The sequence below is a fragment of the Seriola lalandi genome, unplaced genomic scaffold (assembly GCF_002814215.2).
Source record: "Seriola lalandi dorsalis isolate HSWRI2012SDOR001 ecotype SW California unplaced genomic scaffold, Sedor1 jcf7180002054884, whole genome shotgun sequence".
Lineage (NCBI taxonomy): Eukaryota > Metazoa > Chordata > Actinopteri > Carangiformes > Carangidae > Seriola > Seriola lalandi.
The window spans coordinates 97004-124289 of record NW_019525436.1 but is presented as its reverse complement, the minus strand read 5'-3'; the positions used below and the strand labels follow the sequence as shown (position 1 = coordinate 124289).

The 27286-nt window shown below is 39.4% G+C and overlaps 2 protein-coding genes across 2 annotated transcripts in view; one reads left to right on the top strand and one right to left on the bottom strand.

The window, feature by feature from the left end:
• The first annotated feature begins 11966 nt into the window (after positions 1–11966).
• Positions 11967–20964, top strand: ddx23 (DEAD (Asp-Glu-Ala-Asp) box polypeptide 23). Its single transcript, XM_023428650.1, has 17 exons — positions 11967–12071; positions 13523–13680; positions 13826–13945; positions 14339–14432; positions 14661–14726; positions 14818–14956; positions 15051–15184; positions 15660–15772; positions 15883–16026; positions 16176–16401; positions 16723–16868; positions 16952–17129; positions 17713–17955; positions 18072–18223; positions 18315–18423; positions 19703–19877; positions 20097–20964. Exons 2-17 carry the CDS (start codon positions 13523–13525, stop codon positions 20318–20320), a joined length of 2421 nt encoding a protein of 806 aa, XP_023284418.1. The 5' UTR covers positions 11967–12071; the 3' UTR covers positions 20321–20964.
• An 874-nt stretch (positions 20965–21838) lies between these two features.
• The window catches only part of LOC111671542 (voltage-dependent L-type calcium channel subunit beta-3-like), a 24178-nt gene continuing 18730 nt past the window's right edge, over positions 21839–27286 (bottom strand). Inside the window, exons 11-12 of the mRNA XM_023428662.2 lie at positions 26565–26735; positions 21839–24707 (exon numbers count right to left, since the gene is read on the bottom strand). Of these exons, the coding sequence (XP_023284430.1) occupies positions 24285–24707; positions 26565–26735 (594 nt within the window). The 3' untranslated portion in view covers positions 21839–24284. The remainder of the gene's footprint in view (positions 24708–26564; positions 26736–27286) is intronic.

Here is a 27286-nt window from a genome sequence, read left to right as displayed (position 1 = left end):
CCTCACAGTATTTCGTTGGGGAATTAGAGCTGACAGTGGAGAAAACGGGGAGAGAAGGGCGGGACTTGGCAAGCAAGCAGAGTATTAATTTGTAAAGGCGGTGGGAGGATGAGCTCAGAGCACATCTGATGGAGCGCAATGTGACTCAGCACTCACATGAGCCACAGAACAGTTTCGGGTGGACACGCTGTGACAAAAACAAACACAAAATCTGGGCCATGTAAAGACTGTCTGAACATGTTTTTGTCAGATCCCCTTTCATTACCCATCACCACAGCAGTCTTAATTGTTCAGTGTTATTAACCATAAGCCTTGATTTTTGTGATGTTACATGATGCATTATCTCACTGTTCCCTGCTACTTCAGCTGCTTAATGGTCCACTTTTGAATACATCTTCCAGGCAGAAAAACGAAACCATTCTCTCTTAGATAAAACTAAGATTTCTTTTTATACAAGCCAAATTAGATGGATTCATTTTAATATATCAAAAAAGTTGTTTTTGAATCCTCTGCCTCATGGTTATTTGAATATTCCTCAATGGCAATGTCTCACATGGGCTTGCTCACCATGCCACAGCCAGCTCCAGGTGCTGGGTTAAAAGAGGACTCCACTGATTTAGGATTGCACTCGTTTGAAATTGTCAGACTCATGACTCAGACAATTAAAATAAAAGGGTATAAACCATATCTGTAATATCACTACATGTCCCTGAGATGATGGGGTGGGGTTGAATCACAGGCTGGTCCTGTCTGGAGAAATTGTTTTTTCGCTCCACCTTCGATCCTTTTTTTTTCTTCTTCTTCTTATGCTTTAAAAATATTTTGACTTTATTTTTTAACTTCCCTGCAAAGTGTTCTTGACATTTTTCACTTAGCTTTTTCTGGATGTTTCTTCTGGCTTGTGGCTGTCTGCGGTGTTTTTGTAGCTATTGATGTTGTTCTTGTATTTACTTGAGTCCTCTGGCATTAGCAGCTGTTGACAGCTCAGCTAATGGAGGACTTGATGATTTGTAGTTCTGCACCGAGAAGCCCGGACTTCTCTGGATGTACAGAACACTGGAATTTAACATGTTGCCTAGCAACAGTGTGAGCAGAACTCCTGTCTCCCAGAGAGAAGGAGGGATGGTTCTCCGAGAGGGCGCCTCACCTTTTATTTGTAGCATCAGACAGAAGCCACAGCGATGATGATGGCTGGACATTTCAGGGAGCAGTGACCTGTTAAAGGTCTCTACATGGTTTTAAAGACCCCGCGCTGGTGGCAACTAGGAGTGGGTTGTTGGAAACAGCATACCATCTAAAACGTGTTTCTGCAGCTCTGCATCTCATTTCACTTGTCCTGTCTAGAGTATTGTGCTATCCCAAATAAGGATAGCACAACATGCATTTTACATTTAAGGGTTTCTGCAGGGTTTCAGACTTTTTAATACCAAATAGAATTAAATTTAATGCCTGTTTCATACTGTCCAAAGTATGAAGGTGTGATGGAAAGCAAAATGGAAGATATGGACTAGAATTATTTATTATTATATCACATTTTTCAGAACATCCCAGCAGCAGGTCTATATAACAATAATTCCTTGTGATATAATTAATAAAATCAATGTGGTCTGTGACCTGGTATTAACAGAAAATAATTTGATGGATTTATTAATGAAAATGATTCATTTGTGTAAGTTGTTGTTGAAATCTCTTCTTGTTGTTTGAGCTGATGATCTTCCTAGCTACTGTAGCTGTAGCAGAGACAGTGTTTGGTCCAGGTCTGATGGTGCTGCCTGAAACTCCACAAAAAAATGATTTAACAACTTCCCGCAGCCCAATCCACTGTCATAACAATCCCATTTTTAGTTTCTGGGTGTGTAATGTCTCTTGAGAATGCAGTCACATACAGTAACATTTTAGAACAAACATTACTGCCTACAGCAGCCAAGGGACAAGAGTTCAGACTTTTTTTTCATTATATTTAAGGCTTTTAATACCTTGTAACGACTTTTTTTGGATATTAAAGTCAGTGCTTTTTAAGACTTTGCAAGGCCTTCAGATAAACCTGCATTTCACAGTTTCTCTCTTGTTCGGTTTTGGCAGACAGACTTGTTTTGTTGTACATATCCTTCCTCTTAAAACTGTTTATAAGAAATCCCCCAAAGGAATGTTACTGAGGCAAAACAAAATGTTTGTGTCAAGTTGCCAATTATGGCTTAAATTATTGATTGAATTCTGTATTTGTTATTGTCATATGCTATTTTCATCTTTGAATCTTTATTTAAATAAATGTCTGAAGTTTATTTATAAGTCAGTGTTTTTTCTGTGTTTAACTCATTATAATGAAATGGAGAAATGCCAAAAGAACTGTAAATACAAATAGTATAAATGCATATAATAAATGCATATACAAGCATTATATATTGCACACTTTTCACGTAAGATATATATTTTTTTGTTTCTCTTCAATCATGTCAAAGAACGCCAGTTTTCACGTCTCAGTTTCAGGAGCTATATCAAATTAGAACAAATGATTATTTGGGTAATTTAGTCAAATTCAAGGCTCCTTGAGAGAAACAAAGATAGCTTGGCAGCACACTGTTTATTTTGTCTTAAGAAAGAATGATAATATGAACTCGTTCCCAGGTCATGGGCACAGTACTTCACTTCACACTCCAAGATACAGATAACACATTACTGTATGTCTGACTGAGAGGCCGACTGATTTACCCTAATTCCTGAGGGTTAAAACTGTAGCTCTCCAAAATAAAATGAAGCTGTAAAATGAAGCTGTTTTAGCTCATTGTTTGTATTCGTTTGTATTTCTGGAAATCAAACTGAACTTTTGTTGTTGAGTCCTAAGGACTGTGTGGCCCACAATTATACAGCAGCTTCACAATATGGTGTCTGCACAGCAAAACCACAGTCCATGCCACATGATTGGTTTTGAAACCTTTCTATTGTTGGGATTTGTTGTTGGATTTGACTATGAAGTCCTCGTCTTGCACAGCATCATAATTCCTTCACTAAGCTATGGTCAAAGTAATTACTGGGTAGCTTCAAACTACATTTAGTTCTACATTTAGTAAATCACAGTAACAGAGCTTAAATGCATTGACCTGCTAAGACTTAAATGTGTTACATTACTAACTATGAAAATAGGAATTGACTGACTGCACATCACAAGCTGAAACATGACCTCCAAAAATAAATTCACAAATTTATTTTGTGAAATGTAATTTAAAGTCTCACCAGTTTACATCATTTTTAAACTGCTTTCTCATCAAGTGTCCCCATATGTCGACCATATTATATATTATATTAACAAGCTAGTTATGTTATCTGGTAAAGGGTTCACATATAGTTAAGGCTGTAAGAAATTCAGTTCAGTAATTTCACAAAGAACAAAATATTCCTTCCAAAAATATTAAAAACTTGAGCAATTCTTTCAAAACATTATTCCAACACTACTGCTGTTTCTTTTCCATTTCTCTTTCTTCTCCTTATGTAACCAACCATCCTCCCTGACCTCCATTATTATATTTGCTTAGTCTTTCACTTGACTGATACAGTCTCTTATCGGAAACTCCCTGGCTATGTCCTGCTGTCACACTCTGCCCACTGATGATACGACGTGGATGAAGTGGCTGAATATTTGCAATTCCTGAACTATCATGCACAGGATACAGCAGAGACTCATGACCTCCTTATCCCTCACCTTTGTACAATAGGAGAGGAGGAAATTGTGAGAATATACTCTGCATCCCTGCTCTTGTCAAGTCCAACATTGATTTTCTGCAGCTGGAATTGTTGTAGTTCTTTGATCGTCTTTTGGATAAACTGGGCTTCCAGCCCGTGTGTCTACGACGCTTATCTTTTTCTGCAGTTTCTCTGTCTCCCTGTCTCTCTCACACAGATAAATGCACACATACACACATTTATCAGAAACTGGCCCATGTACATTACATGTCTCTGCAAATCAGATAAAGCTGTGATGAAGGCACATTGAGCCTGTCATCCATGGCAGCTTGCTCCAAGGCATGATTACACTGCACATAGTGGATGTGGAACCCAGGCCCTGCCATCGTCCTTTGACAAAGACTGCACCTTTCTGGATGAAAGCCCTTTTCTGCTGGTTTTGCGCATGACTATGTTTAAAGGGATAATTCCACATTTTTGAAACACATGTATTAGCTTTCTTGAAAAAAGTTAGATGAGAAGATTGAACCTGTCAGTATGGTAAATATGAAGTTACAGCCAGTCGCTGGTTAGCTTATCTTAGCATAAAGAAAAAATATTCTTAGGCAGGAGCAGAGCTTGGCTTGCTATTTCCTCCTGTTTCCGGTCTTTATGCTCAGTCTGTGATACTGCGCAGCTCATGAGCCTCATGCAGCTCACTAAACTTTAATCTGTGGCTCATGGCAGCAAATAATTATATGATAAAGCAGCCAATAATGCTGCAGAAGGGGCTAGCTGGCAGACTGCAGGTGGTATGAGTAAAAACAAGAAATGTAAGAGCAATGCAAGATAAGCATAGGAAAGACTTACTGAAGAGATGTGAGAGTTGTGTCAACCTTCTTATCTAACTTCTCGCAAAAAAGCGAAGAGGTGTATTTCCCAAAATATTGAACTACTTTGTTAAAGTTGCTCTTTGGCAGGTGACCCACACTACCCCGGCTAACCAGTTAGAAGGATTGTTAAACGATATCAAGAGTTAGATAAGAAGATCAATTCCACTTTCATGTCTGTATGGTTACTATGAAGCTAGAGCTGGCAGCTGGTTAGCTTAGCTTAGCATAAAGACTGGAAACATGGGGTAACACTCAGCTTTGCTTAAAGGTAACAAAATCCACCTGTAGAACCTCTAAAGCTCACTGATTAATATGCAATTATTTATTTATCGATCCAATCATTTTTGTTTCCCAAAATGTCAAAAATATTCCTTTAAATCCGTTTCCCTGTTTCCAGGAATGAGAGATATCTGTATGCAATTTTTATTTTTGCTTTAATTTTGTCTAGTTTTTTTCTTTTCTTTGTACTGGGTATGTATAAAGTAAGTAAAATAAAAACTAAAAATGGGGGGAAAAAAACAGGGGCTGCACCGCTGATTTAATGATAAAATTACCTCCATGCCAATGATAGTTTCTGTAAATCAATTCATGCTTGAAAATAGACATACGGGCCAACAATGACACATGTATGGCACTGACATATTGGATGTAAACTAATGAACAGGTCAGCAGCAAGTGATCTGTGCAGTCTAGACATTTTTCCGTTCCTGCCTGGATGGATGATGCCTGCAGGAGAGACGATGCGACTGTTGAGGATCAGGATCAGGAACCGGAGGGAGGATGATTTAGGGAAGAACGCTGCCATCTGAAACCCTCTCGGGGAGTCAGGGAAAATGGTCACAGTGCAGCGTGGCTCATTACCACATAAGCACATCATCTATCAGACATGGAAGCGCAGACACAAATAAAAACGTGCACATGATGCAGTCTCACACACACACACACACACATTTGTACGATCAACCTATCAGACCTCTCCACCACCGCAGCAGCAGAGAAGGAGGCAAAGGGCTGATGAGAGGATGGGGCTTTGCAAAGCTACAGCATGCTGCCTGGTTACTGATGAGCTATCTGCAGACTGACAGACTATATAGGTTACATTCCCTCATATGCCTGTGCACACACTGAACACACACACACACACACACACACACACACACACACACACACACACACACACACACACACACACACTATAACAGTGAGCTTTGCCACAGCTGTCATAGTCATAACTCCTGTCTCTGGATGGAAAACGGGGTTGTATGTCAAAGGCTCAGCTGGGTGAGGGGTGGGGGAAGGAGTGTCCCATATGGGCATCTGCCTCTCTGTGGTTCCTTCCAGCAGACATGTCCACTATGATGTCTTATATTTTTCCCACCTACTGTATGTCTACATAATCCATGCAATGCAGTGACAAATTTTGGGAGATACGCTTTGCTTTCTTGAGTTAGACGAAAATATCGACACCACTCTCATGTCTGTCTGGCGACAGCCAGCAGCCAGGTAGGTGGGCTTAGCATTAAGACTGGAAACAGAAGTATAGCTCCGTCCAAAGGTAGCAAAGTCCACCAACCAGCACCTCTAAAGCTCACTAATAAACACTGTATATTGTAGTTGTTTAATCCTGTAGCAGTATATTTTCCAGGACAGTTATGAGAGTCATCTCATCTAATTCCCAGCAAGAGAACAAACAGGCGTATTTTCAAAAATGTCAAACTGTTCCTTTAAAGATCCTACTTATCCATTCAAATACAGCTGTCAATGTGTATTCATGTTATGATTGTCTTTATTTCTCTAAAAGATTTTTTGTATGTGTTTGAATCGCTCTGGCATCGCTCTTCTAAACAAAGGAACAGACAAAAAGCCAACGCTGGCACAAAAATAAGAAAAATCAAAGCTGAATTTCTTGATCGTACTGGAATCGTTGAAGTGAAGTTTTGTTCAATCAGTCTGTCCCGCTCTGTCTGATTGCTCAGTCTAAGGCTGCTCTGATGTGACAGGTTCAGGCAGCAGGGCAGCTCTCAGCCTGTGAATGTCTATGTGCTTTGGGCTACTCAATGAGGCACACAAACATCAGCCGACAGCATACAGCACAGCCTTTCTATAGCCCTGAACCCTGAGGATTGACTCACATTAATATTAACCATATTAAGCTGTATTAGCATACTGTGCATAATGTGCTGAAAATAAAGTTTAATATTCAATAAATATAGGGCTTCCTTCCACTTGCTGCTGTAAATACTGTTATTCAAGTTGTTTTGGCAGTTGTGCTAGTGCCTTCCCATTATCTCTTCATGTATGTGTCTGAGAATACTGTATGTGCAGCTAACGGCAACCATGCATGATGATGTACATGTGAATTGGTGTATGAATGTGTGCCAGTGTGTGCTGTGTATACTAAGCAGTTTATCTTGTATGCTCTGCATATTTTCTAGCTCCTAAGCGCAGTGAGGTGAGCCAGGTTCACACACCCCACCGCTCAGCTCAGGTCTGCTGCAATGATAAGACTCCTTGTGTCCCTGCCAGAGGTAAATAGACTCCCCTGGTACAACTATCCTGTCCCCCTTTCCTCATTTGCCATATAATGACACCCCCAGAATCCCCTGTTTATGCACACTGTTCACCTTCACCAGATCTAACCCCCACTCCGTGCCACCGTGGCCCATTTGGCACACCCTAAGGGCATGTCAAGAGTGAGTGCTCTTCTGGCGGTTTAATTAGACAACCACGGCTGATGTGGGGGAATACACGGGGAGGGGAGCCGAGGCAGGGGTGTGCGAGGTGCTTGGGATAGGAATTGGGGGGAGAATGTTACTATTGGAAATGTGATGTGTACATCTGGAGAACAGCTAAACACTGTCATATCTGTGCCATCCAATCATGTGGCTCCAGCAAAAGTCTGTTTCTAGGGCTTCAAAACTGGTAAATATTTTCCAATTAGTGGAGTCTTTTCCATGTTATATCTTTAATTCAAAAGTGTGTTGAGCATAAGAATTGACCCTAAACAACATGACTTGTCAAGCCTCTAAAATCGATCTCTTTGCTTACACAAAGCCTAACTTTAACTGTTATCAATAGTCAGCTGTTAGTGATCCACATTAGGTAATAGTCAACATTACACAACACCAGCTGAAAGCAGTTATGTTTCCGGACCTGAAGAATCATTCACCAGCTGTGAAACAATCAAAACATGTTGAAAGCTGGAGACTTTTGATGGTAACAAAGTTTGAATTTTAATATTTGTTTGCCTGTTTACACAAATAATTGGTTGTTTCTGTCTTTATAAGATGTGTTCCTCCAGCTTTTAACACTAAATGTTCTCCTTAAGCACACTGTGCTCACCTAAAGACAAAAAACAAAGTAGCTCTGTGCAGGAAAATCTACAATTAACTGTGACTGAGCATGTTTATCTAATGTCATCCCATGTCTCTCGTCATCTGCCTCTTATCACTGTAGCTCTGCTGCATCTTCACTGTAGAAACACCAAAGATAAAACAGTAGCATACAAAGATCATATCAATGTGATGATAATGAGCATTTTCTGATTCAGCTGTTGTACTAAATCCTCACTCAGTACATTACTCACTAGGGGCAACTGTATATTATACATATAATGGCAGATGTAGGGTAGCCATGGTAACAGTGAAGCGCCAAAGTTTGAAGACACTGTGTTTTTGTGAGAGTGAAGTATGTCAGCACAAAATGTCAACACTAGAAACAATGCCACTTTGACATGTCGATTGCATGATGTTTTTTGTAAAAGTTTGCAGAGAAATATTCCCTCACTCTGCCTTGTACAGAGATGTATGGTAAAATGACAATAAACTTGATTTGATTTGATTAAACTGCTGCCAGCAACATTACATAAATCATACACCTTCATGGCTCAATCTTTAATTATATTAATGTGTAGTTATTATAATAAAAGGGTAATAGAAATTATATCTATACTATATTATTGAAGAATGTTTCTGTATTTTACTTACATAATTACTGATACTGTCATACATTACATGCATGTTACATAAAAGCATTACTGTATAAGAAATAAGAAAGGTATCATAAAAAGTACATTTTATACCATAATTCACAGAGAGTTAATGTAGAGAACATTAACGCAAACACACTTACCACAGCTAAAGAAAGTCATATCATTCACTTTTTTTAATCTGCATTACTTTTTCTATTTCAAATTACTATTACCATTTGGCAGCATTACATTTAGTGGCTCAAAGGTCCTGCACACTCACACAGGTGTTTTCACATATCCAGGCTGATAAGACCTCTGCTCAGTTGTAAAGGGCCTTTTTATGTTACAGCGGGAAACACTCAGGCGTAAATGATTAAATTAACGATGGCTGAATCCTAATACTTACTTCAGTGTCAGGGACCTCGTATCGTGCATGCTCTCTCACAGTCATGGCTTCCTGGGGCATCTTAATAGAGAAAAGCATCTATTAAAAAGTTTATGTCTTTATTATTTTATTTGGATCCTCGTTAGCTTCCACACAATGGTCGCTAGTCTCCCTTTTATTAGTTACACCCGTCCTTTTCTCACTGTGAGAAGTCAAAATGTCCGCCGTGATAAAAGCCTATTGTACTTGTTTGCTCAATCCAGCTGTAAGTCTGCCTAACAAGTCAAGACTTGTTTTATTCTGGTTGTATAACATTGTGCAACATAGGATTATACTGCATTCACTGCATATCATTTAAACCATAAATACGACCAGATTCATGTCGGCATTCAAGTTATAATTTCTGACAGCAATATCTCCCACTTGGTGAAAAGAAGCACAGACATGAACAAACTATTGGCAGAATGGCTGCAAATGCACCACAACAAGCAGTTTCATCAAAATAAAATCCAATATCAGCCGTTTTTACGAGTGGTACACTGCTCGTATCTGGTTTCATATGGTAACAAACTGTAACAAAAATACGTAACACAAAAAAAGAAGAACAATTGCTGTTTATCTAACGTGACGGTATGATTAGCACTGTGGCTAACCACCTTGGAAGAATGTGGGAACATTTCCGAGCTGGAATAAAGGGTATTTTTCTTGTTCTTCCCATTCTGTCAACATTGCATGAATGAAGCTACAGAGAACAATAGAGATCAGAGACTAGTAGGTCAAGGCCAGAGCTTCTCAAACCCTGGTCAGAGACATGAGCACATTTCTGTCTTGCTGTTAGGTGGTCTCAGGCTTATTACCTAGTGTTAGCAGGCCTTGAAAAATAATATCGTTAAAAATGTCAATCCTTGAGACAGAATAGACCTTTTTCATTGCAGACACTTTAACATGCCAGGAACCAGGAAAAGCACATATTTAATTAATAACACTCATCATGTCTGCATGACATTTAGGTGTTTAAGTTTCAGGGCTATGGTATTATGCATGCTGGCTCACTGTCATGGCTTACTGGGACATCTAAATGGAACAGAGCCATTGTTAATGTCATTATTAACACCTGTGCTTTTCCTGCTATAACAAATCAAATCATCTACTTTGAAAAAGGCCAATGAGGGACACCTTCTCTACCATTAAAGAACACATAGCCCTTAGCAGATTAGTAGTTACAATATGAGATAAAGGAAATTCATAATTCATTTCATGAGCAGTTTTCATCCTCCTTTCATCCCTTTATTCAGACTTGTTTAGACTTATCCATTAAAAGCTAATTGGAAAAACAAAGAAAAACTAATGACCACAGGTCAGTACAGAAAATACAAACTCTGACTTCTATTTATCTAACCAGTTCTTTGTTTTCTTCTACAGTGTCTTCCTCCGTTGTGTGTGTGCTTGTTTTTTATACTATCAACTTTGATCTGTTGCTACTGAAACTGCTTCACCTTCACAAGGGCTCCATAAATCTCTCTTCATCTCCCCGTGGATGAAGAAGCAGGTCCAGAATATGAACCAGCACTGAGCCACTCTAGACTGCAGACAAGCGTAGCAGCATCTAAAATGTCTTTTATCTATTTGCAGGAGCACGTACACACATACAACAGAGGATGGTTTAGATTACAGGAAAAACATGATTTGGTCTCTACACTAACGGCACTTCTTGAATATTAATATGCTGCAGAGGCTACATGTTTTTAAGTGGTATTGAGCAGCCAGACCCATTTCATCATGGTTGCGCTATATAGTCTGTGGTCAACAACAGACTGATAGGTCTGGCTCCTACTGCAGGCCTTTTAGTCTTCTTTCAGGTAAACAGCAGACTAATAAGAGATCAACCCACTGGATTACAAAGATTCAGGTTTGGTTTTTCAGTTCTGCCAAATGGACTTAGACTTGCAATTTCTCTGTGCTGTTACCTCTTAAAAACTATTTGTTTTTAATTTTGCATCCATATTGTTTTGCATATTATTTTTTTTTTATCATTTTTACTTATGAATGCATTTTACAAATTACATTACATTACACTATCCCCCTTGTCTGGACGGACCTTCAGCCCTGAAGGCTAACCTCTTGTATTGTAAATGCAACAATGGTTGAAGCTCTAGGCAAGACTGGTAATTAAACAGCTGTTGTATGCTAACGTTAGATATGTAGCAAGAGCAAAACTCACAAATAGCTCCTTTAATTGCTTTAGTTTACATTGTGCTTTTTGGCTGGAAAGTTGTATTTTTATCAAAGAGCTTAAATTTTTTTCTCTGTCAAGTAATTAACCCACAGAAAACCTTGGGCAAGGCTGTATCCTTCCATTATAATAGTAGGCTGCAACCAACAATTACTTTCATTATCAATACACCTGACAGTTATTATTTTATTAATAATTAATTGATGCCCATCATTATTCCATGAAGCCCAACTTAGCATATTGAACTTGCTTCTGTTGTCTGACCAATAGTCAAGTACCCAAAGTGTTGAATGTTGAGTTTACTATCATAGAAACTTGGGAAACTAGGAAGCTGGGAAATAATGAAGTTGCCACTGGTTGCACACCTTCTGGCTACTGAACATAAACTGAAGCACAATCGTATGAAAGGATTTGTACTGTATATACCTAACATTTGGCTGATATTGATGTATGATAGACAGAAAGACAGACAGACAGACAGACAGACAGACAGATAGATAGATAGATAGATAGATAGATAGATAGATAGATAGATAGATAGATAGATAGATAGATAGGGAAAAAACTGTTAAATTGAAATCTGTGAAATCTGTGCCTGGAACAGTTATTTTTATCATATTTGTAGAAAGAAAATCAGGGTCGTTGTAGCTTGTAACATGCTTGCCACCTAGTGCTCGATTTGGAAAATGTTTAGACTCAGAAATGTATTTTCGATCAGGCATTTAGGTGTTCATGAGCCAAAACATCGGGGCCCTGAGAAAATCCACCCGGCTTGTTGGGAAATGTAGTTTAAAAGCCGTTACCTCCACTCTTCATGGAACGCTAAGTACTACAATTCCCAGAACCACGCGCTTGCTTCGGCTCGTGTTGGGCGATATGGCGTCTTCTTGAAGCGTAGTTAAATCGCAAGTGTTTTGTTGACAAGTGAAAAAGGTAAGTTTTAAATGTTGTATACCACACATCGCCCTGCTACGTTTCATTACCTGCAAGCGTCTGGCTTGAATGAGGTTTTACATGTTCCAGGTTTGAGCAGTTTATGAAAGACGGTTAGCTTTTTTGCTAAGTTGTTAGCTAATGTTAGGAGCTAGCTTGTTCACGCTATCCACTGCATTCATTATGTAAAGACTCAGCTACTTTGTTTTGTTAGTTAATTATGTCTCGTATTAAAAGTCAATTTGTCTTAAAATCAATACCGTGCAAACCCCCGAAACCTTAACTCAACTATTAACGTCAATACTGCATAGTTTCTCTTTGTGATAGCAAAATGAAAAGCGGATAAACATGAACTTTCAGGAGTAAAAGCTGGCATATATCTGAGCGAAATCCATCACCCATATTATGATATTTAGGATTGTGTATTGTATTGCGTATTTCCAAAAACACACATGGACAATATTCAACTTTAAAGCGAATTTAAACTATAATAAGATATATTCATTATGTAATAAACATTTACATTCAGATTTTTAGTGTATATATTTGCAGCTTTTTACACATATATGCATATATAGATCTTACTCGCGTTTAGATCAGATTTGTATAGACATTTACAGTTTATTTTACAAATGCACAAATCTCAGTACACTTGCAAATCTAAATACATATGTGTAGATTCTTGCTCACGTTCACAATACAGGTTCAGATGCAGAAGTAGTAGTTAAAACCCACCAAACGAGCAGTTCAAGTCGAAGCATCGTGTAATTTGCACATGTAATGCTGTCACTTATTTTTTCTTTTTTGACTGGCTGTCAATTATCCATCCCCAATTGTTTGGAAATTTTCTTTAAAAGAGTTAAAGGTTTAAATTATATCAATGCAGAACTTCCTAATAACAATCAGCTGTTTTGAGAGAAAATGCCTCTTGTAATCCACATTAAAAACTAACTTAAATTCATGGCAACAAAATTATTGTTACATAAGACTTTTGCACATCAGTAGTTCCCCTGTTCATCTATATATGTATAATGGTCTGTTTGAAATGTGTGCTTTTATCTGTTCTTCTATTCATATTATAATTGTTTTGGCTATGATTTATGTTCTGCCTTGTTAGTTGGATGAACTTGAGAGTTCAGTAAAAATGGAGGATCAAATGAGTTTTATTTTGGGATGCTGATACTGTGTAATATAGTGAATATGTTTGGTGTACTACAAAGGATGGTCACTAACCAGGCAGAAACTACCATCAGGCATTAAGTATTTCAAATATTATGTAATAATAAAAAAAGTGTTCAAAGTAAATTTGAATGTTATCATGTAATAATAAAAAATAGATTTCAATACTTTATCAATTGCCTACCCAGCTGAATGTAAATGACTAATTTTAAATATGCACTTAAAGTACAAGTTCCTGACAAATCTACCATCCATACCATTTGTGTTTCCAGATGGCAGCCGACTCCACAGACAAAAAGGATGCAGATTCCTCAGGGACCAAAGACAGGGAGAGGAAACGCAGCCGTTCACGAGAAAGAGACCGCAAAGTCTCACCTTCACGTAAGCGACATCGTTCTCGTGAAAGAAATCGCTCCAAATCTCCAGACAGGTAACCAAAACACAAAGGCACAAACCCACCTTTAGCATTGTAGATTAATATTCAATTTGTATTTTAATTTCTGCGTGACCAAGTTTCAGTTTTTCAGTTGTTGAAATAAAAAAAATATTGTATCTGATTTGTTTCATAATTACAGAGACCGTCGCACAAAAGACAAGGATAGAGACAAGGACCGTGACAGAGATAAGGACAGAGACAGGAGCCGCAAGGACAGAGATGGCCATCGACGTGATAAAGACCGCAGCAAGAGGTCCAGGTATGTGAATGCTGAAATATACAGCTTTGTGAGACGGAGACGGACAGATGACATGTAAATAGTCAAGTCAAGTGGATTTTTTATTTTTATAACGGGATACGGATTCACTTTCTTTGAGCAAAATGTTTAGAAAAATTGAGAATGTTGTTTGCTTCAATTAAGCTTTATGTTGTGATGTTTTGCCCACAGAACTCAGAAGACTCTCTTATAACTGTATGATCATTGGCATTTATTGTACTTACTGATTCCCAACTTGTAAATAAAATTCGTCAACATCCAGCTTGAAACTATGAAAGGGAAACTCAGGACTTTTATGAAAGCTCCGATATATCCAACTTGGTGCTTAAGAGGTAATTACACCTGTTAAACATTGTCTGTCTTTCTCCTTTAAAGGAGTCTTTCACCAAAGTCAAAGGATTCCAAGGTAAAGCGAGAGAGGGATATAAAAACAGAGGAGGAGGAAGATGAAAAAAAGAAGAAAGAGAAGGTATGAATCTGGTTTCACAGTGTTACATTATTTCTTAGGTTGTTTATTTTAAGTATTTAATCTGTGTTGACTCTGAATAGAAAAGTGGACACTTACACAAAAAAGTTTTCATCCTAAAGACAAAGTTAACTTAAAATGTATTGTTTGAGTGTTTATTATTCACATTTGCCTAATTTCCTTTTGTCTGAATGGTGCTATATAAATAAACTTGTGTTGTCTTCTGTTCAGGTCCAGCCCCTATCTTTAGAGGAGCTTCTGGCCAAAAAAAAGGCAGAAGAGGAAGCAGAGGCAAAGGTGGGAAGTTCTCTGAGATATACATTTTCTTTTCATTTTTAGGCCCATGATTGTTTCTTTTTTCACTTATTTTTTAATTTGTCCTTTTCAGCCCAAGTTTCTGTCCAAAGCAGAGCGAGAAGCTGAGGCTCTGAAACGGAGAGTGCAACAAACAGAAGAGAGGAAGAGGTTGTTGGAAGAGGAGAGGAAGAAAAGAAGGATGTTCCAGGACATAGGGAGAAAAATGCTGGGTGTGTATCATCTTCTTGTTCGTTCAGTGGTAGACAATCTGCATTTTGTAATACGATAAAATGTGTTGATAGTAACTAGAACTGTCTGTTACAGAGGACCCCCAGGAAAGGGAGAGACGAGAGCGGAGAGAGCGAATGGAGCGAGAGAACAATGGGAATGAAGAGGATGATGGACGACAAAAGCTCAGAGAAGAGAAAGATAAAAGCAAAGAGCTCCAGGCCATCAAGGTTTGTCCAAGGAGAAGAAGTTGTTTACGGCTGTGTAGAGATAGTTGTGTGAAATTAAAATTCTGTACAGATTTACATTAATTTGAGTCTTGTGTGTTTGAGCAGTTTTAGTCTTCTAATTAACCTCTAAATTTCTTACCTGAAACTACAACCTTGAGGCAGCTAAATATCCAGTTTATATTCATAATCAAAGACAAATAATCATGGCAGATTGCACTTGAAAGCACAAAATGTAATGTGTCACTGACCTGTTAACTTTTGTTAATCAGGTTTGCAACCTTAACTGTTCAAAGGTTTACCAACCGTGGTTTGTATTTATGATCAAACAATGCATGAAAATACAATATTAGATATAGAAAAAAACATTGGTAGAGAGAAGGACGTGTGGATTACCTTGCTTAGCCTGCTGCATCAGAGAACGGATGAATGAATGGATGTATAATGTACTAAACGAGTAAATATCTAATCTTTGCAGGAGCGTTACCTTGGTGGGCTCAAGAAACGTCGGAGGACTCGTCATCTGAATGACAGGAAGTTTGTGTTTGAGTGGGATGCTTCTGAAGACACGTCAGTCGACTACAACCCAATGTGAGTCAGCATGAATGTCTTGTGTCATTTGAAAATGTAACTCTTGAACCGAAGCAGGTTTTGTTTTGCTAGAATGTGCAGCAGTCTAAACAATGTGATCTGTCTCCCAGTTACAAAGAAAAGCATCAGGTGCAGCTGTATGGACGAGGCTTCATCGCTGGCATCGACTTGAAGCAGCAGAAAAGAGAGCAGTCACGTTTCTATGGTGACCTGATGGAGAAAAGGCGCACGCTGGAAGAGAAGGAGCAGGAAGAGTGAGTAAAGCATTGAAGCGATCAGCTCTGTTTGCGGCTTAAAGGAGCATACCGTTTTTCAGAAGCAACTTCAAGTGTTAAAATCTAAGTAAATAAAAAGAAAAAACAAAAGAACAAACTATATAATCTTTATTATCTACTGCTTTCAGGACGAGATTGAAGAAGATGCGTAAAAAGGAGGCCAAGCAGCGCTGGGACGACAGACACTGGTCCCAGAAGAAACTGGATGAGATGACGGACAGAGACTGGCGAATCTTCAGAGAGGATTACAGCATCACCACCAAGGGAGGGAAAATCCCGAACCCCATCAGAAACTGGAAGGAGTACCCGCTGCCTGCACACATCCTGGAGGTCATCGACAAATGTGGCTACAAGGTCAGATCACAGAGTCACTGCGTTGATGTTTTCATAAAAGGAATACAGAGTGGTCTCTACAAGTCAGCCCTCTGATAGACTGATGACCTGTCGATGATGTACCCCACGTCTCGCACAGTGTCAACTGGGATTGGCTTTACCTGTGGAAATCAGATTTCTCTAATCCCTTAGATGCCAGGATACCAGGTTTCTTGTTTACACAATATTTAAGGAATCATCTTGGTGGAAAAAGCAGACTAACTCAGTTATGCAAGTGCACGCTAAATGTCTTTGGGCAAAGTGAATGTAATTTCTAATGATACTTTTTTCTCTTCAATCCAGGATCCAACACCTATTCAGAGGCAGGCCATTCCTATTGGCTTACAGAACCGTGACATCATTGGTGTGGCTGAGACAGGTAGCGGTAAAACGGCTGCCTTCCTGATTCCACTGCTTGTCTGGATTACCACCCTGCCTAAAATTGACAGGTAAAACCAACTATGATTCAATAAACTTGGCTTGTTTGTCTTTTCACTCACATAACGACCTGTTATATTCCTCTGCTGGACAGGATTGAAGACTCAGACCAGGGTCCTTATGCTGTGATCCTGGCCCCAACTCGTGAGTTGGCGCAGCAGATTGAAGAGGAGACCATAAAGTTCGGTAAACCGCTCGGCATTCGTACGGTGGCTGTGATTGGAGGAATCTCCAGAGAGGACCAGGGCTTCCGTCTCAGGATGGGCTGTGAGGTGAAACATCCAGCAATTACACTTAAAAAAAGACACGAAACAGTAACTAGATAATTTAACTAAGGATGTAAAATAAGAACACACAGACATGGTACACATACAGTTAGGCTCTGCAGAACCTGTACTCTGGGGATATAAATATCTCTGGTCCGGTTTCCAGGCTAAGGACTTTTAGCTGTGACAGACAACAGTCAGTCAGCTCAAATGTGAATGGGTCTTGCGATGTCAGGATAAAAACTCATTAAATCTGCCTAGAAATACAAGATAGAAGGAGTTCCTTGTAATTCCAGAGCTTATCTGACACTCATCACATTTGAAAGTTTTCTTCAGGATCAAAGTAATCCAGTGGGGAGTTGTCATGGTTATAGTGCACAGGAACTGCTAAAAGCTAATTCGACATATTTTAAATGTGAAAACTTGCCAAAATATAAACAAACAGCTTAGAGACCATAACAATGTAAACAAAAACACAATTTCAGACACATACACACATACCTTCTTGTTTTTACAGTAGTATGGTAATAATGCTATGTACACAAAACACATTGACAACGACTGTATGTTTGTTTACCTCATCCAACAGATTGTGATCGCCACCCCTGGGCGTCTGATTGACGTGCTGGAGAACCGCTATTTGGTCCTGGGCCGCTGTACCTACGTGGTACTCGATGAGGCCGATCGTATGATTGACATGGGCTTCGAGCCCGACGTCCAAAAGATTCTGGAGTATATCCCTGTGACCAATCAGAAACCAGACACGGACGAAGCAGAGGACCCTGAGAAAATGATGATGAACTTTGAATCAGGAAAACATAAATACAGACAAGTATGTTTATCTGTCAAGCGTTTGCAGACATCTTTATAAACAAGACTCTTCTGTAGGTGCCAGGTGCTCACACTTTAATCTGTTTTTTTCTAACTGTATTTGATTGCACCTTGCAGACGGTCATGTTCACAGCTACTATGCCTCCAGCTGTGGAAAGGCTGGCCAGGAGCTACTTGAGACGTCCTGCTGTGGTGTACATCGGGTCTGCTGGCAAACCTCACGAGAGAGTCGAACAGAAGGTCCTGCTTATGTCAGAGGGAGAGAAGAGGTGAGACGGACACAAAATGTAAACACCAAACATCCCATTTATTTCCGTCAAGGTCTCATGCTGAGTGTTTTCTGGGTTTTGTGTCGTGCAGGAAGAAGCTGCTGGAGGTTTTGGCGCACGGCTTCGAGCCTCCCATCATTATCTTTGTCAACCAGAAAAAGGGTTGCGATGTGCTGGCCAAGTCTCTGGAGAAAATGGGGGTAAGCCATAGTAGACTAGACCACAACTTTCCCAAACCAAGGTTTCATTGTTTGATGCATTTAAAAACTTCATATGAAAATGTAGTTCATGTAAACTATACAATGTTTCTACCGAAATATCTTGATAACTACAGACATTCATGGGTCTCAGGGAATTAACAAGTAACCTGTGACTCTTCCTCTAGTGTCACCAGCAGGTTGTTTTTACTGATCCAGTAATAATAGTAATAATAATACATTTTATTTATAGAGCACCTGTCAGGGTACTAAAAGATGCTTTACATGAATACAAATGATCATAGAAACACAACACAGCACACAACTGGAGATTGTCCGTGTGAGACGTGTTCTCACCTACTGGAAATACTCCCATTTAGTTTAGGGGAGGGCTGCCCACCGTACATGGTCCCCAGATAGTGAGTCCTAATGTCTTTTGTGACTCCATTTTTTTTCCTCTGGAGCCACCATGAAGTTTTTTATGAAATGCCTTGCATGGTTTCTGCACAGTTCATCATATTAAAATGAAGACTTTCAAAGCCGTTTTTAATTGCACGGAAATGAAATTACAACTTTTTCACCTTCTTAATGGTAAAAGAAGAAAACCAGAAAATAAGAATCAGGCCTAGAATTATATATTAAGCGCATGAGTTAATTAACACGTATGTCTCATTTTTGTCAGTACTTCCCAGGTTATGTAACAATAATTCATATGAATGTAATTAATCAATTAACTCGAACTGTGCCACGATAAATGGCAAAATCATTAATTAAAGAATAATTGATTAATTCACTTTAGCTAAAATTGACACATGCCCATCATAAGTTGATGAACTTCCTGGCTGCTGTGGCTAGCAGGAGTAATGGATGGACTACCATGAAATCCAGTGCAAACATGGTTTCACATTTTTATCTTGTCAAATATTTGGATTTACAACTAAATATCTGCAAAACTAATGACATTCCCATGAGCCTCAGCTCTAGTTTGTGTTGAGTGGTAGTTAGCAAATGTTGCTGCACCACTTAAACCACCTCTTGTTGGTGTTCATTGTCACTGTTGGTATGTTGACATTAGCATTTAGCTGAAAGAACCACTGTGCCCAAGTACAGCTTCACACAGCTGATTTCAGAGCTGTATGGTGAATATTCATCAAAATGTACAGTGTTACTCACTGTGGGAAGCACCGGACTACACTCTCTAAAATACCTCGGTGTCCATTTGCTAAAATACTAAAACCGTACAAAAAGATGTAACCTGAACTGTCTCCTCCTCTTCCTACAGTACAATGCGTGTACGCTGCACGGTGGCAAAGGCCAGGAGCAGAGAGAGTTTGCGCTTTCCAATCTCAAAGCAGGAGCCAAAGATATTCTGGTGGCCACAGACGTTGCTGGTCGAGGTATTGATATCCAGGACGTCTCGATGGTCATTAACTACGACATGGCTAAGAACATTGAAGGTAAGAGTGAGGCCACTCAGTGTTTCCTCAGCACTCATGTTTTTTCTTAATTTTATATTTATTTGTTGAGAACAGTCTTGTTGTTCTGAATAGAAAACGCACAGTATACAATACATATAAATAATTCAATTAAAATACCCATTAAGCCATTGTTGCGTAATTATTTCACTCTTTTAACAAAGTGCTGTTCTTCTTCCTCTCCTCTTCCTCCTCCCGCAGACTACATCCATCGTATTGGTCGTACAGGTCGTGCTGGTAAGAGTGGTGTGGCCATGACTTTCCTCACCAAAGAGGACTCAGCTGTGTTCTATGACCTGAAGCAGGCCATCCTCGAGAGCCCGGTCTCCACCTGCCCTCCAGAGCTGGCCAACCACCCAGACGCTCAGCACAAACCGGGAACCATCCTGACCAAGAAGAGACGCGAGGAGACCATCTTTGCCTGATTTACTCCAACTGGTTCAGACTGTTTTGTCATGTTGCATCTTCACACAATATCCGATTCCCTTTTTCTGCAGTCGAGATATGGTCCACAAGTTAATTCTGCCCATGTCTTCAGTTATTTCACACCTTCCCTCCGATTCTTGTCGGTCTGTTTTTGTCTGTTGGCCCAGCGTGCGAGTAGAAACAGACACATTAACTGGTGCAGACATAATCACAGCACTGGTTTTGAGGTGGCTCTAATGTGAACACTTCTTATCGATGTCTGTGAATTTGAATCTGTTTACTCAGTTGGAAAATGTGTAAATGTAAAAGTCAGAGGTAGAAATTTGTTAAGCTTCTGTGAATAAGAGCGCAGGTCCAGGATCACTTAGCAGGATGCTGATGAGCTGGACTGTAAAGATGCTGCTCTTCAATAATTATCAAGTGTGATAAATACCAGCCAAGATGCAAGTGTAGATGAGTAGAGAGTACTGTGTTGTGCATTCTTATTAACCATTACCATTTGAGTTTCCTGACTGTTTAAGAGACCAATGCCAGAAGTAATGGCTACTGTTTTCACTTCAGACACATCGACTGGCTAAATTGCAATTCGTTGTTTTTAAATATAAACATTTGTATGAAGTCAATACAGCAAATTTGAGTTACATCTGTCTGAACTGTGTAAATATTTTATGCGAAACACTAACCACCTGCATGACCACACTTGTCAACAATGAAAATAGCAGAAGTAGTTTGTGGTAGTCCGAAAAGATAGTGGTGTGTTCACTGGGTAAATGTTGGGATGCAGAGAAAAAGTAAAAATTTTTAAACTGTACAAAAACACAAACTCCAGGCGCTCTGGTGTAGAGGAGCAGTAGTTTTTGGTTGTTATTGGTTGCATGGCTTGTTCATAAAATTCATTATTTGTGTCAACAGGTGGGAGATAAGTGCCATTCACAAATTCTTCCCCAAATCTCTTAAACAGAAGTGAACAGAAACACTCCATAAAGCAATGAATCAAACAGAAAATAAAGATTAATGTGGTCAAGTAAGCGAACCGGTTGCTTTTTAAAATTATTTTATAAACAAGCCATGTAAGCAATGAAAGCTGTTTTTATCAAGACTCCACATTACTCCTGCAGCTTTATGTGTATGTGCCTGAAGTTTGCTTTGTACATGTTGAGGTTTGTGGTGCTAAATGTACAAATTACCAACAATTAGATGATCTAATTTTCAGACAGCTGCTAGCAACCACTTACCATTGTGTTTAAAGGCACCGCAGAAACACCTAATTCATTCATTCAAACCTTATATTTTCTTCAGATATACTTAATACAATTTTAAACCAGAAATGTCAACCTCATGGTGGCAACAGTGTCAGTATGGTTAATCTTCTAGAAAACGTTTAATGTCTGTAACATTGTGCCAAACCATCTGGTTAATGTTGAGATATTTCAGTCTAGACTGGACCGACTGCCATCCCTACAGTGGGAAAGTACTTCCAAGTGTATTATAGTGAAACACAAAAACGACCCAAACTGTTAAAAGTACATAAAATGTCATGTTTATTTTATTTAGTCATATTTTACTCAGCATTGTAAATCTATTTTCAAATAGAAAGCATTCTATACAGCATCAGGCAGGAAATGTCTCACTTTTTACACATTTGCTGTCTCTTCTGATAAATAGAGGGAAGAGGCGTGTTGGGTCACGCTAGCACGCTGTGGTAGTCTGGTGGGTACATTGTTATATTTAGTGCAGTTATTGCATTACAAAGCAACCATCCCAAAAAAAAAACGTAGTGCAATTTTTTTTTTCTACTCACACAAAAGAGGAAGTCCAGATGGTCTAAGGCGTTTAAAGTTTTTCAATGTTAGGCTTAGTATTGCATACAGAATAAGACAGGAAACTAAATTATAACCCTTGTAAAAATTGTGCTTCATAAATTGAAAAACCTCAACTGCTGTATCAGTTGCTAAATTGGTCCGCTTTGAAAAACATACTCTGCCAAAATATAATGAAAATAGCTAATTGGTGAACTAAGACATGCAGGGCTTTAATAATCCACTCATTCCTTTTTTTTTTTTATCACAAATGAAAAAAAACAAACAAAAAAACATAGGCCTGATCTGGGGCAAGTTTTAGTGAGTGACTTTTAAAAGTGCGTCAAACAGTGTCAACCCAGCATTGTGGAAAAATATCCCCAATATCAAGGTTTGTGGATAAATAAACTGATGCGTTCTTATTTTTCGTAATAGTGTCGTTAGTGGTGAGGAGTGAGTAGCCTCAAAGACAAGACTATCACTACAAGACAACAAGGAGAATCAGAATCAATGCGTTACTAAAATACTTAACTGTAAAAAGAAACAATCAGATTTCATGCAACACTTGCATAGATTTTTTTTCTTTTTTTTTTTTTCAACCATGCTGATTTTTTTTTTTTTTTTTTTCTCTTCAAAATATACAGAACACTAGATAGAGATACCTGTGAGACATGGAAGCAGTAAACCAGTAACTCCTAAAGCAGGCTGTGACAGTATCGACCCTGTTGTGTGAACAGAAGCAGGTCGCTGCTCGTCAGCATCACGTCCAACTCGTCATCGGCTCATGGACTAAAAATGGTGCAGGAACAGAATGACATCGTGTCATGGGTGCTACGAGTTCTTCGGGAGCACGACACATTTGTTACATGAAGTTGAGCGGGATGAGTGTGTAGGACTTACACCTGAGGATCTGCCTTGGTAAAAACCAGCGGTAAAACTGCAGTACACAAAACCTAACACAATGTTTGGCAGAGACGAACAAGGGGAGGGGAGGGGTGAGTTTAGGTGTAGAAACTGTGGATGCTACAATCAGTAACCTGCTACAATCGAATTACAGGGCGATCGGTTGGGTCGGAGACACCAGGTGGTGCTGGAGGTGCAAAAGGCATGCAAGCTTACATTCTCTGAAGCCTGGATCTGAAGAGGAGCTGCAGCTGTGCAGCATGTGCTTGAAATATGTGAATGACTCGATGTAAACAAGCAGTTTGGCAAATAATTCACCCTTTAAAAGATAACATTCCCTTTCTTAGTTGTGTTTACATTCTCTGTGCCTGTTTTTTTTTTTCTTTTTTTTTTTTTTTTAGCTTTTCAGTGGTGTTCAAAGAGTGATTGTGCAACAGCAAAGACAAGTGACACTGACGCTGTACTGCAGCTTCATACTTACATTGTGAGCGTTTACAGAATGATAAACTGTATGTGTGTCTCCCAAACGCCATTCACCGTCTTTAGAGTAAAAACTGACAACACACGGATTGCAACATCTCTCTGAAACTGCAAACAAGTCCATATTAACATAATCAAACAAATCAATAAATAAAGTAGCAATGAAACAAAACCAGGTGCCCATTCAGTATATACATTGTAATCAAATGCATTACTAATCCCCATAAATTGATTCAACAGTAGACATTCCTACATTAGTTTATCTATAAAGATCATTCAGTTCCTGTTCTGACGTTAATGTGCAAATAGTCTTAAAATAATTATACTCGTACATGCAATAGTAAAGATAGTTAAAAGTCTTAGGAATTTTAAGGCCAGTATATGAGACATCCTACAATAGAGAAACCTTAGGCAAAGCAGCTAAAGTTTGAGTTTGCGTACAGCTGGTAGCCTGAAACCTTTCCATTGCAGAGGTGAGTAGCCCTGTTGACTTTTATCTGAATGACTTGACCCTGGAGAGGTCATTACATCCCCTTGGTTTAAATAAATTAAAACTGGGAGTCTGGAAGAGAGAGATTGTAAAAATTAAATACATACAATCGTCTGCTTAATAAACTGGACATCTGTGTCTGATTGATGCTAAAAGTCTGGAGCTGATTTTGGGAATGTTTTTTCATCTCTAAACGTTGTGTTTGGGACAGTTCAACAGTCGGAGGGCTTGGGATGATCTTGATACTGATCTGGAGGCTGAGGGGAGGTGTGGGGGGGGGGGCCTTGTTCCTCAGTAGTTGTCTCGGGGCCAGGGGCGGCTGCGCTGGCGGTTGTTCCTCTGGTTGTGACCTTGCTGAGCTTCGCGTTGGAGCAGCCTGTCTTGTGACTCGTGCCCGTTGGCACTGTGGGCATTGCCTGTGTGCCCACGGTGAGGGGGGTACATGTCCCTGTATGTGCGAGCATGGCAGGGGGAGGCATACTCATCCTCCTCCTCTTCCTCTTCTTCCTCTTCTTCCTCCTCCTCCTCCTCCTCGTCCTCCTCACCCCCCCTGTGGCATGGACTCCCCCTCTGGCCGCGAGACAGGGAGTCACTGGCCTCGTCGGACGGCATAAGACTGTCCTGCTCCAAGGGGGAGTGGGCCTCCTCGCCAGCCTCTTCCTCCTCGTCACCCTCCAAGCCCCCCGCCTCATGAGGCTGCGGCTGGTTCTTGTTCTGGAGGATTTGAATAACGATGGAGAGTAAAAAAAAAAAAAAAAACACGAGTCAAAAGAAAGCTCTGAAACCGGCACGACATCTCAAAGTAGCTTCACACTTTCTGCAAACTTTTTTTTCTATCCGCACAGACAGTTGTTCTGCCACAAACACACAGAGGGTGGACAAAACAAAGCAAACACTGCATCAAGAAGGATTTCGAAGGAAAGGTTCAAGTCTATCTTGAAACAACACTCATATGCCCAAATATGCATTGAAAAAGTTATTGGTTGCTGAAATTGTTCCTCCTGTCCACACTGGCCGCAAAGACACTCCTTCCTAACGTGTTAGCAATGTAAGATAGAGGAGACAACATGCACAGTCCTCATTCTGTGCATGTTGTTCAGAGACCAGCAACTGTTTCAACCTCGATATGGGCATGTCAGAATTGTTAAAAAAAAAAGTAACTGTAAATACATCTTTTAACTCTTAAATAGCTATGATAATTACAAACACTGCAACTAAATGTCACTCGTGATGCCAATTAGCAGCATTTGTCAGCTCTAAATGAGGTCTGACAATCACCACCTAGTCATAAATCTAATAGTATAACAAAGCAACACTGATAAAATTAAAGGGAGATCTGATTCCAGAGTGCGGATATTACTTGTATTGCAATGTTATTTATTTTTTTGTATATGTCTCCTATCCCACTGAGGATTTGTGGATGTGCACAGGACTGCTGTAATTGACATAATTTTGGGCACATTACATATTTTGTTGATTTTTGAAGTGAAAGAAGTAAAATATGTAATTTGCCCAAACTTTTAGAAATCTGAGAACAACTCTGCACACACATTTGTGACTAATACTGCGACAACAATCCCCTATTGTTGACAAAGTTAATAATCAGCATGCAGCAGTGTTTGCAGTGTCGGTAAAGTCTCTTCAAAGTCCTTTTTCATAAAGTGTTTACAGTGTTTTATCTTTGTGTATATAGATTAATACTACAGACACTGAACAAAAGAAATGCAAGTGAAACACTTGAATGGATGGTCAGGGGGTTACTCTTGGAGATAAAATGTTATTGTACGGGTGTTATGTTCTCAGTTTATTGTTGTGTTAATTTGCAGTTATTTCCGGTGAATATATTATATTATTTAAGCATTGATCATATGCCTTCAATTAGCGCTGTCATTCAAGATAGCATTATGCACCACTGTGAGTGGGGGGGCCATTCACAAAGCATGCTTGGAAATGGAAATAGACAGAAAATAGAGAACAATGGTGAGACTTTGACATTTCACACAAACGTTTTACAATTCCAAACATGATGTTCTCAATTATGGTATTAAATTGAAGCCTGAGCTAAACTGCTTTGTGAATTTTCTCCCAGAAGCTTGTGGAGCAGCGTTGATTCACCTGAGACCATCAACTAAAGGAAAGGAGGCAGGATGCAAGAAAGAAACACGCGCCATCTTTTCTGTGGTGAGATCTGAATGAATAAAATGCTGTTCATTCGCTGTCTCAGCCGCTGGGTCGTGTTCTGGTGTTGGTAGGTGTGTAAGAGGGGACTGTTGGGGTTCAGAGTGCAAATATATATATATAAACCCTACTACTCACCCCATTTTGTAAGCGATCATTCAATTAATTCCTGTGTTTCAGAAAACTGCAAAAATGTTAAGCATGGATGAGTGAGAGGACAGACAAGACAACCGGAGACAATTAAATAAAAACATAGGAGTGAGAATCTGAGATGGGAAGAGCTGGTAAGGACAGTGACAACATGTTCAAAACAAGATTCCTACTTTAGAGTCTTAAACTGTATTGACACAGTATTAAACGTGCTCTCTTGCTTTTACAGAATGGATGACTCACCTGTAGGCTAGAGATGGCAGAAGGCGGGGTCATCAGACTCTGCTCCAATAAGGGATTAAGAGGGGTATTTCCTGGGAGGTGAGTGGCACGCCAGTAGATTTCCAGGTATTCAGCCAAATGCTCACAAGCATCTTCCAGCTGGTTTTCATCCAAAATGACATCAAACATATCCTACAAGTAAACAACAAGAAACAAATAAACAAGCCTGAGAGTCTACAGCCGTGCCAGCTGGTCTGTGAATCCTCTTACAGTGTCCTGGGGCAGACACTTGTTGCCGGGCCCCTATTGACCCCCCCCCCCCCCCAAATGTGGCAGTTTTATCATTTCCACAGACATAGAAACCAACCACTACACTAGAGTCCTTGATTAGTCAATTAGCAGAAATTAATTGGCAACAATTTTGGTGACGGATTGCTATGATATTAAATCTAATATCTTTGGGTTTATGACTGTTGAAAAAAAAAAAGTCATTTGAATGAGTTAACTTAGGCTTTGGGGAGTAATGATGGGCATTTCTTACTATTGGCACTGGCCTTTTATACACTGAACAATTCATTGATTATTTAAGAAAATAATTGTTGGATCCTGAAAATCTTTGTTCGTTGCTACCTTAGTAACTTGAAACACACACATGATCCTGCTCAACACCTGCTGCTACAATTATTATTATTATTGATATTATAACTATCATTATTAAATTACCAGTGTGGCGACCACTCAAG